Raw genomic sequence first — 12,249 nt, 5'->3', positions numbered from 1 at the left:
GATCCGCCTAGGTGGTCACACAATGACTTCAATGTTCTATATAGTTTTATAATATACGACTACAGGTTCCCGGTATCAACTGATGCCATTATGATTAGAAAACAATAGAATATACCGATATCTATCGATGACATTTAGCAAATTATTCAATGCTATAGGAATACTTACAATCATTGTCTTTGGTAATCAATGCAAGGCAGAGTGTGCGTGTGCTGCACTGATATTCCAGACCCACTGATATATTAGATTACATTTGATTACAGTGAGATGAGATGGTTGCGTAGCAGTCGCTAAGTATGTGCTTGCTCATAGATTATACCAGAGAATCCTTCATATATATATATATATATATATATATATATGTAGAATAATGGGTACTACGGACAATAGAGATGGTCTAAAAAGCAAGTGGTGGGAGGGAAATAATAATTGGCACCGAGGAGATAGATGAGTGTGGGAGGGAAATGGAGAATAAAAACATGTTGAAGGTCAGAACATGTATGGTATAGAAATGATGGGTTAGGACTTCAGGGATGGGAGGTGGGGACCAGCAATTATGGGAGAGAACTTGGGAAATGTGGAGGAAACAAAATAGAACAGGACTGAGGAGGATACAAGTGGAGGAAGAGCAAGCTAGTTTGAAAGTTAAACTGAACCACACACATTTTTAACTCTTTTTCTTGACACTTGGTCCTCCTATGGTTGTCCAAGATTAGAACTTGATTGGGGATGTGCTTCAATACCAGACATGGCCCATGGACAAGAGTGGCACTGTTTCAGGAAAACTAAAGCAGGCCTTTTTTCCCATATTTTCCTAATCCTGAACAACCCTTTTAAATGCCTGGTGATTCTCCAACTAGTCCTCTAGTTCCAACTAGTTCTCTAGGTTACTTTGTAAACCTAGTGGATCTAGTTGTCTTTTTTTTTTTGTGTAGCTCGGTCAGGATTTGTGAAGCACCAAAGGATGCAGCAAAAATGTAGTCAAAAACTAGTCTAGACAGAAGGTAGGAGTTCAGAAGCCAAACATGGTACAAGGGGGAACAACCTAATAACCAAAAGTTAGGAAACAGAGAAGATTAGACATTCAGACGAGGTACCAAGAGGTCAGAAATTAGTATAGTTAAACAATCCATGTCAGAAGGTATATGAAGAGCAAGGTACAGGGTGGGGCCACAATAACTGGCAAGACCAGCAGGACAGAATAGATTTTAGTAGAACAATGTCTTCTCTGATTGGTTGGAAAGCCATATACAATGGGTATTAGTACCACCTGGTTCCTGGATCGGTCAAGCTACAGAGTCGTGTCAGGACCGGGAGATGCTGGCCTGGTATGTTTTTTAAAGGAAGAAAATAGAAGAGATGGTGGAAAGGATGTATAAATGGAAATACTGAGATGAACGTAGATCAACTGGAAAACTTAATGTGATTGACAATATAACATGCTTTGTCAATACTAATGTCAATGCACCGTTTATTTTGATTTCTGCAACAGGGTATATGTTGAGGCAAGGTCACATTACTACTGGGTGGCATCTCCTCTTACTGCGATACCACTCTGGCATGATGACGGTCATAAGGATGCTGGATATTCTCCTGAGGTATGTCATTCCAAGTTCTTTCAACTTGGACCCGTAGTTCAGCCAAAGTGGCTGTTGGCTGCTTTCCATGGGAGATCTGTCACCCCATCCAGTCCCAGACATTCTCAATGGGGATGAGATCTGGAGATTAAGCTGGCCATGGGTTCTGCTGGATACCCTGAAGGGTACGTTGTGTAGCGCAGGCAGTGTGTGGATGAGCAATATCTTGTTGGAACAGCACATCTCCTGGTTCCAAAAAAAAGGCAGTAGGACTGGTTACATGATGTCCTGGACATACCGAAGGCTGGTCAAATTTCCCTCCATGAATACAAGACAGGAACGGCCATGGTAGCTAATGGCTCCCCACACTAAGTCAGCTGGTGTTGGTCCTGTGTGTCTCCGCACTATTCATAGAGGCAGTAGGCCCTCTCCAGCCTCCTGGGAACTCTGATATAGAAATTATGGTAAAATAAACCAGAAAATATGGCAACAGATGTCCAGTCTATAAGAGCAGACATCTAGCACTGAATAGATCATGAAACAATGAATGGGAAATCTTCTTGTCTGATGTAAAAAAAAAAAGACTCAGAGTCCTCCATATAAGTGTGAATGTGCCGTGTACTACACCGTAGCCTACTCACATTCGCAGCACCAGGCCTAGTCACACTGGAGTAGACTGTAACTGCATACACAATTACTGGTCATCAACGCTCCAGATATTGATTCCTGTACAGTCACACACACTAAGGCGGTGTTCACACTTACGTCGGAGGTTTTGCCATCAAAATGACAGAATCTGATAGACTCCGTCAAAGTCAACGGGGTCCATTGTTCACCACCAGTGTCCATTGTAAAAAGATTTTGGCACCGCGTCATGGTCTCTGTTGTTTAACAGAAACCATGATGCAAATGTGAACAGAGCCTAGGCCAAAAGTAAGGGTGCAACCTGAAATCACATCCATCCTTCACAACATCTCAATGCATAACTATTATGTTTCAATGGACCTTTTTCCTGTTAAAACTGTCTCCAGTCTTCCATCCACTAGATTCTGGGCGCAGGAATTTGAATGAAGTAAATAGAAGAATTGGCAATGCTCCAGTCTCACAGTACCTTCTCTAATCCAACTACAAAATATCAGGGGTCTTTAAAGGTAGGTTACAAACTCATGTTCTGGTATTAAAGGAGGTATGGTACCATGAACCAGCAGAAGAAGGCATTCATTTAGATATTGCCATATGGCCCATTGGGCCCTACACTGCATGCAGAATTATTAGGCAAATTAGTATTTTGACCACATCATCCTCTTTATGCATGTTGTCTTACTCCAAGCTGTATAGGCTCGAAAGCCTACTACCAATTAAGCATATTAGGTGATGTGCATCTCTGTAATGAGAAGGGGTGTGGTCTAATGACATCAACACCCTATATCAGGTGTGCATAATTATTAGGCAACTTCCTTTCCTTTGGCAAAATGGGTCAAAAGAAGGACTTGACAGGCTCAGAAAAGTCAAAAATAGTGAGATATCTTGCAGAGGGATGCAGCACTCTTAAAATTGCAAAGCTTCTGAAGCGTGATCATCGAACAATCAAGCGTTTCATTCAAAATAGTCAACAGGGTCGCAAGAAGCGTGTGGAAAAACCAAGGCGCAAAATAACTGCCCATGAACTGAGAAAAGTCAAGCGTGCAGCTGCCAAGATGCCACTTGCCACCAGTTTGTCCATATTTCAGAGCTGCAACATCACTGGAGTGCCCAAAAGCACAAGGTGTGCAATACTCAGAGACATGGCCAAGGTAAGAAAGGCTGAAAGACGACCACCACTGAACAAGACACACAAGCTGAAACGTCAAGACTGGGCCAAGAAATATCTCAAGACTGATTTTTCTAAGGTTTTATGGACTGATGAAATGAGAGTGAGTCTTAATGGGCCAGATGCATGGGCCCGTGGCTGGATTGGTAAAGGGCAGAGAGCTCCAGTCCGACTCAGAAGCCAGCAAGGTGGAGGTGGAGTACTGGTTTGGGCTGGTATCATCAAAGATGAGCTTGTGGGGCCTTTTCGGCTTGAGGATGGAGTCAAGCTCAACTCCCAGTCCTACTGCCAGTTTCTGGAAGACACCTTCTTCAAGCAGTGGTACAGGAAGAAGTCTGCATCCTTCAAGAAAAACATGATTTTCATGCAGGACAATGCTCCATCACACGCGTCCAAGTACTCCACAGTGTGGCTGGCAAGAAAGGGTATAAAAGAAGAAAATCTAATGACATGGCCTCCTTGTTCACCTGATCTGAACCCCATTGAGAACCTGTGGTCCATCATCAAATGTGAGATTTACAAGGAGGGAAAACAGTACACCTCTCTGAACAGTGTCTGGGAGGCTGTGGTTGCTGCTGCACGCAATGTTGATGGTGAACAGATCAAAACACTGACAGAATCCATGGATGGCAGGCTTTTGAGTGACCTTGCAAAGAAAGGTGGCTATATTGGTCACTGATTTGTTTTTGTTTTGTTTTTGAATGTCAGAAATGTATATTTGTGAATGTTGAGATGTTATATTGGTTTCACTGGTAAAAATAAATAATTGAAATGGGTATATATTTGTTTTTTGTTAAGTTGCCTAATAATTATGCACAGTAATAGTCACCTGCACACACAGATATCCCCCTAAAATAGCTAAAACTAAAAACAAACTAAAAACTACTTCCAAAAATATTCAGCTTTGATATTAATGAGTTTTTTGGGTTCATTGAGAACATGGTTGTTGTTCAATAATAAAATTAATCCTCAAAAATACAACTTGCCTAATAATTCTGCACTCCCTGTATGTAATGTGTATGATTGAAGTCATTGAACCCAAGAAGCAGAATGGTTGCCCAGAAAGTGGACAGAACTATGCCATGATCTTCTACCACAGCAAATATTATTTCATATCTGACTGAGCTGATCGTTCCACTCTCAGTGGGGACTACATAGCATTTACAATCACAGCACACAGGTCCACAGCCTATACAGTAAATTTATATAATAGTATCACATTACCACAGATATACATTACACAGCGATCAGCCATAACATTATAACCAGATGAAGGGAATAACACTGATGATCTCATGGCGATGACGTCTGTAAAAGGGTTGGGATATATTGGGTAACAAGTGGATGTGTTGGAAGTCAGAAAATGGGCAAATGGGGTCATAGGTGACCTTAGCTCATTGATGAGCCTGGGGAGTAAAGGCTAGCCCAACTGGTCTGATCCCACAGAATATGCTGGCTATGATAGAACAGTGCAGCCACAGACTGGTCAGAGTGTTCATGTTGACCACGTCCACTGTCAAAATGGCAGAAGGTGGCCTGATCTGATGAATTCCATTTTCTTTTTCATTATGTGGCCGGTCAGATGCGTGTGCGTAACTTACCTAGGGAAGAGATGGCGCTAATGCATACTCTGACCAATGTTCTGCTGAGAAGCCTTGGGCACTGGCCTTCAGCTGGACATTTCTTTGACATGTACCGTTTACATAAACATTGTTAAAGACCAAGTGTTGCCCTTTGTGACAGCGTATTTCCTAATGGCAGTGCCTCCATGAGCCGGGTAATGTGCCTTGCCTCACTGCAAAAATAGTTCGGGAATGGTTTAATGGACAGGGCAAAGAGTGCAAGGTGATGGCATGATCTACAAACTCCTCAGATCTCAGTACAGTTGGGCACCTGTGGGATAAGTCAGATCCATAGAGAACCAACCTCACAGGCCTTAGAGTCCTGCCGCTAACATCTTGGTGCCAGATACAACAGGACATCATTAGAGGTTTTGTGGAGTGCAACCAATGGCGGGTTTTAGCTGTTTTGGTTTTATGAGGACGACCTGCACGATACAGGGCAGGTGGTTTTAACCCATTGGCAACATGTGGCTTATGTATATATACGGATTCGCTGTACGTGTACAGCGCTGTGATGGCACAGGCTCAGGAGCTGGGCCCACGCCATCAATAGTAGATGTCAGCTGCAATAGCCAGGTTCTGAGATACCTCCAGTCCAGGCCATTTAAGCTCTTAGACGCCACATTTAATAGTAACCAAAGTATTTAAGGGATAGTCAAAGGTAGGGGCACTCTCTGTCAATCCTGCAGCGATCGGTTGCTATGGGCCTAACAATGTTCCCCAAGGTTTGCCATCTTAGTACATCTATTAGGCCCTGATCTGGTGGGATTAAAAAAAGTTTAAAAAGTTCAATAAAAGGTTTAAAAACACACACATATAAGGCTTCTTTCACACTGGTGTTAGGCTTGTCCGTACTAACATTTGCACACGTGTGCTCCCGGAAGTCCGCCCCAGCTCCAATCACCATAATGGGGACGGGCCGGAGATACGTCCGCAGCATATGCCAAGACGGGCCAGACAAAATCCTGTATGGTAAAGCACTTGGGCTAAAACATAAACTTCCTATTTAGCTGCAGCAGTCTGTAAGCGGTTTCTCCTGGAGTCCTGCCTCACTCAGCTCCTCCTCACTCCTACCCCCCTCCCCTCTCCATAGAGGTGTACTATAAACCTTCTGTGAGCTGCTGGACAGATTCAAACCCCATTTCATACAGAAAAGCAATTAGCAAGAGGGGTGGGGGTAACCAGCATCAGAAGTAGACATTCCTCTCTTGCACGTAATATTGATTTATGCAAAGTGGTGTGATACGTAGTGATTAGAGATGAGCGGATTTCATATTTTTGACATTTGTTCACGCTTCGTTTGGTGGTAAAAGCAGAATTGCGTTATGGATTCGGTTACCGCGGACCATAACGCAATTCTATCATGGAACGCATAACGGAATGAAGGCATTCCGTTATTCATTCCATCATAATAGAAGCCTACAGGCTTCGTTATGCAGGGGACTCCGGAACAGATCTGTTATGCAGGCCAAAGACTTCTATTATGACGGAATGAATAACAAAATGCCTCTAAAGGCATTCCGTTATGCATTTCACCATAGAATTGCGTTATGGTCCGTGGTAACGGAATCCATGACGCAATTCTGCTTTTACCACCAAACGAAGAGTGAACGAATTTCATAACATGTAGTGATCATTTATCTGCTCATTTCCATATGGATTATTTTGCTGCTCGATAAGTGAACGGTATCATTCCATTCAGCTGAGCTAGCCCTACAAGACATTGCGTCTGGTTTTAATAGTGAATTCCCTGGTAACAGGTTCCCTTTAAAGAGGTTCTCCTTCAGACAACCCCTTTAATGTTCTGGTTATAGAAGTTACGATATAAATTATTATAGGAAATATTTGTGTGTGTGTATGATGAAATACTCCGTGTTTGGCGACATGTCAGAGCGTAATGCAGATTACTTCAGGATGATAATAACCCAGGTGACTGACAGATGGAAGCGTTACACAGATACTGAATAGCCAGTGTCAGCACGGTGTGCAGCAGTAGAATAGAATGCGAGGATACGGTCGAGAGTATTAGTCATGGGTAACCTGACATGTCAGCCCATCTGTAACAAGTGAGTAGCATCTGCTGCCGACATGTTCAGCTGTTACTCTTCACCATGTGGGCTCTAAAGCCTTGGGGCCCATTCACACTTCTGGATCCTTTTTGCAGATGCAAATATTCGGACTGTGCTGCATCCGTAGTTGCCAACTGTCCCGAATTTTCAGGGGCTGTCCCTGATTTTCAGAGACAGTCCTGGCAAATTCGGCCTGTTCCGTGTCTAAACTGGGCGTGGCTAACTATGGCATCACCCACACGTGGGTGTTTCCGTGTGGAGTCAGGACGTTCCCAGGGGCGGGTGCATCTGAGTTTTTTGAATCTTCTAAGGTCTGTGTTAAAGGGGTTGTCCAAGATTTTGATATTGATTGCCTTTCCTCAGGATAGGTCATCAATATCTGATCACAGGGGTCCGACTCCCGCTTGTGGCCTAGGTGGCATTGTGGCCTAGGTCCCGTTCAAGTGGATACGTCTGAGCTGCAATACCGAGAGCAGCCGCTATGCAATGGGCGGCGCTGTGCTTGGCATGCTATGAGGTGGCCGTGGCACGCACTTCAGGCTCTTCCAACAGCAAATCGGCGGGGGTCTTGGGAGTTGGACCCCCACAGATCAGATATCGACCTAACCTGAGGACAGGCCTTCAATATCGAAATCCCAAACAACCCCTTTTAGGCTACATGCACGTGACAGTGAAAAACGGACATGTACTGTACATTTTTTTAACGGCCATCACAAGTCCGTTTTAAGACCAATGGTCGTCTATTCGGTTATTCATACAGCAGTGAAAAACGGACGTCAAAAACATGTTCTATGGCCTCATGCACACGGCCGTGCCGTTTTTTGTGGTCCGCAAACCGCAGATCCACAAAAAATGGAAGCCGCCCGTGTTGCCTTCCGCAATTTACGGAACGGGCGCCGGCAATATAAATGCCTATTCTTGTCCGCAAAGCGCAGACAAGAATAGGACATGTTATATTTTTTTACCGGGGCCGCGGAACGGAGCCACAGATGCGGACAGCACACGGAGTGCTGTCCGCATCTTTTGCGGCCCCATTGAAGTGAATGGGTCCACTTCCGAGCCGCCAAAACGGCGGCTCGGATGCGGACCCAAACAACGGTCGTGTGCATGAGGCCTATCTTGTCTGTTTTTCACTGACAGACTGCCCCCATACAATTTAACGTCCGTTTCTCAGAAAGGCATCAGTGAAAAAAACGTTGTGTGCATGTAGCCTAAGGATGTGTGCACAAAAAACGGAGACCTTTTTTTTTTTTTTACAACTTCTACATCAAGTGTCCTTGCAGTGAATCAGTGAACACGGGTGCCATCTGTGCTCTGTCCATGGTTAGGCCTCTTGCACACGAACATATTTTCTTTCCGTGTACGTTCCGTTTTTTTGCGGACCGTATGCGGAAGCATTCACTTCAATGGGTCCGCAAAAAAAACGGAAGTTACTCCGTGTGCATTCTGTTTCAGTATGTCCGTATTTGCGTTCTGCAAAAAAAATAGAACATGCCCTATTATTGTCCGCATTACGGACTAGATAGGACTGTTCTATGAAGGGCTATCTGTTCCGTTCCGCAAAATACGGAATGCACACAGATGTCCTCCATATTTTTTGTGGACCACAAAATACATACGGTCGTGTGCAAGAGGCCTTAGGGGGAGATTTATAAAAACTGGTGTAAAGTAGAACTGGCTTAGTTGCCCATAGCAACCAATCAGATTCCTCCTTTCATTTGTCACAGCTCCTTTGGGAAATGAAAGGTGGAATCTGATTGGTTGCTAAGGGCAACTAAAACAGCTTTCCTTTACAGCAGTTTTGATAAGTCTCCCCCATAGACTTCTAGGGGAGTGTTTGGTCTGGAAGATGGACCCAAGTAGGGCGCGTCTGCAGTGTTTTTCCATTGACCCATGGTCAGTGGATACGTGGAGAACATGGACTGAAAACAACCTGCCTACAGTATGCTGCTGTGTACACATCACGTCCCAATTAACCCCATGATGCATAGCACCCTACATTACTCTAATTATACCCTATGTACAGTATCTCTGCTTAGAGGTAATTTGCTTAAAGGGGAACTCCATTTTTATGTTTAAAAGTCTCTGAAATGATGAAACTTCTTGCTCGGGGAAGTGGCGCACATACATTCACAGACATCCCAACCTGCAAAAACTCATTTCAGGGAGGTGCACTTCTCATTTCAGGGAGGTTTTCTTTTTTTTTTCTTTCACAAACTTTTTATTACATTTTCCAAACCTATGCAGTATCTGCACACTTTGCTCTATGGTGTGGAGGACTGGGCTCATTACCCTGCCCCAAATTATCATATTTATGTATATGATTAAAGGGATTCTGTCACCACCTATAAGCCCTGTGAGCTAAACATATGCTCATGTCCAGGGTAGCATTCGGATTTCTAAGGTGGCCTTATAAAAGCTATTTGTGGCTTTATTCTGCGGAAAAACAGGTTTTACTAACCTGTCAATCATTGAATTAAGGTGCCCAAGCAGGGGAAGTCTGTGGATGCATGGTGCCCGGCCGCACGCATCGCCGTTCGTGCCCAGCGCCGCCTTCTACTCCTCAGTGCCGCCTCTCCCTCTCCCTCCCTCCCCTCCCGCTTTGAGATCCCGCGCGTGCGCACAGGCTCAGCCTGATGCGCTGTTGCAGACTGCTGGCATCGGCTTCTTCTTGCACTGTGTGCACGCGCTTCGATTCACTTACTGACTCGCTGAGTCGGCTCTTGGTCTGAGTCAGGAAGTTTAATCTTTAAAACCCTGTGTGTAATTATCTACCCCACTGTAGGAAAAAAACAAGCATCCAGGGGGTGTGAATTTAACACTGTGGTAAATAATATAATTAAAATGGAGGGTTAAATGTGTAAATGTATTAAAAAAAAATACATCTCTCTCAATAGTTCTATAGCTACTGAATGAGACAGAAGAAGGGATGCCTTTAACATATATATCTCCTTGAGAAGCCAATTTGACCCTAAAGGGTTAATTCAACCTGTAATCTAAACTCTGTGTCCTGTCACTTCTCTTATCTCTCTGCTCTGCTATCAGTAAACCTTTCCGGGATGTCAGGGAGCCGCTATCTAATAGCGGGAGACTCCCTGAACCTCCGGGAGAGTTGAGATCCCTGCATTCAGCTGCTGCTGAGCACAGAAGCCATGAGCGCCACTACCACCATCAGGCATCCATGCCCCTGTAGAGGCTGACACTGACAGGACTGGGGTGTACACTGACACTTCAGCGCCAGGGAAGAGGATTTGGTGGCGGTCTCTATACATGGAACACTTATTTCTCCATATTTATTAGTATTTTACTGTGCTGGATTCACAAGGGGCTTAATTCACTCGACGCGTCACCCCCCATGTTGTCGCACCTGCTATAGTTTCCCAAGGGGGAAAACGTGATCTCACAACTACTGTATCTGCAAGAATTTCCAGTAGGGCTGGATCTTATGTCATGGTTGTAAGGTGGCTGATGGATTATAATGTTACTGCATCTCCAGAAGATGATCCATCACTGTGTATGGGATGTCTAATATGTGTCCATAGGCACATACATGTATAACAATATGTCATGTACATGATAGATAGATATTGCAAAAATATCTCAAATATCATGTTTCCATATGACAACATGTAAACCTGCTATTCAGCTCTGCTACATCTCATCTGAACATGTAATTGGCATATTATAGATCATGCATGTAATACACACAGAGTAAACTTTCTCATTTTTCTTATAAAACTTCTACAAGCATTTTTATTTTCCTATATACAGTATATTAGGCATACACTTGTATATGTTAGGTATTAATGTTGGATATACTGTATTTGTCAGGTATACATATTCAGATTATATGTTTGGTATGTTAGGTATACATGTGTATATATGCTATGTACGTTTGGTATACATGTGTACAGGTGAAACTCGAAAAATTAGAATATTGTGCAAAGTTCATTTATTTCAGTAATGCAACTTAAAAGGTGAAACTAACATATGAGACTCATTATAGGCAAAGTGAGATATTTCAAGCCTTTATTTGTTATAATTTGGATGATTATGGCTCATAGCTTATGAAACCCCAAAGTCTCAATTTTGAGGCACCCTTTCCTCAGGGGGTATGGATTAATTATCTGACTAGAGTGTGACACTTTGAGCCTAGAATATGGAACCTTTTCACAAAATTCTAATTTGAAGTTGCATTACTGAAATAAATGGACTTTTGCAGGATATTCTAATTTTTCGAGTTTCACCTGTATATATGCTGGGTATGTTAGGTATACATGTTGTGTATATATGCTGGGTATGTTTGGTATACATGTTGTGTATATATGCTGGGTATGTTAGGCATACATGTGTATATATGCTGGGTATGTTAGGCATACATGTGTATATATGCTGGGTATGTTTGGTATACATGTGTATATATGTTGTGTATATATGCTGCTTATGTAAAAGTTCTGCACCATGGATGGTCCACCCATAAAGCCAGCTGTATTCTCCTATGTCATTACCAGTCACAGCCCATCCTCTGCAGCCTGCGCCCATTTACTTGTTCATTGGCTGGAGCTTTGCAAGTTCTAACCAGAGACTTGATTTTCAGCAATCAGTAAAAGTATGAAAGCCACCTACCTGTATGTATGCCATCTTTGCTCACAGTGCCATCAGGGTTGCCTGGGCATGACTTTCCTCTTTGCCCTCTGTTCCCTCAATAGAAACCAAAATGACAGAAGAAAGGACCCAGAGGTGACCTGTGGCTGGTCAGGGAGCTGGATGGCTCTTCTCCTTCATGGTGACACTTCCCCAGCAGTAGACAGGAGGCTGCTCTTACTTGTGGCTTGCATGTCACATCAGATGTCCCCAGCTTTATTTGGGGGACAGTTTCAGTGGCTGAGCCTGCTTCTGGGGAAGGCTTCCTCCTCCCTGTCACTTACACACTGTGTTGCATTGATTAAAGTGTCCTTTGCTTGCTCTCCCTGTTTTGTTTTGAATGGTGCCTGATCTTCCCAGCCTGCACTCACTGTCCCCACCTAGTGGCCACCAGTGGCATTTTTGTTTGTCTTTTACTGTTATAAAAACCCTTAGGCAATGTAATAATGAACATAGATGTAATTGTTCTGTTGTGTTTCCACCCTCAGAGGCAGAGTGGATCTGCTTGGTAATACAATTTGCCTTAC

General features: G+C 43.6%; 1 protein-coding gene across 1 annotated transcript in view; it reads right to left on the bottom strand.

The window, feature by feature from the left end:
• SYT17 (synaptotagmin 17) overlaps nucleotides 1-12,036 on the bottom strand; it is a 136,779-nt gene extending 124,743 nt beyond the window's left edge. Inside the window, exon 1 of the mRNA XM_040441340.1 lies at nucleotides 11,705-12,036. Within this exon, the coding sequence (XP_040297274.1) occupies nucleotides 11,705-11,719 (15 nt within the window). The 5' untranslated portion in view covers nucleotides 11,720-12,036. The remainder of the gene's footprint in view (nucleotides 1-11,704) is intronic.
• Between the last annotated feature and the right edge of the window lie 213 nt (nucleotides 12,037-12,249).

The sequence above is a fragment of the Bufo bufo genome, chromosome 7, assembly GCF_905171765.1.
Source record: "Bufo bufo chromosome 7, aBufBuf1.1, whole genome shotgun sequence".
NCBI lineage: Eukaryota > Metazoa > Chordata > Amphibia > Anura > Bufonidae > Bufo > Bufo bufo.
Note: the sequence above shows the minus strand (reverse complement) of the source record. Positions and strands in the feature narration are given on the sequence as shown.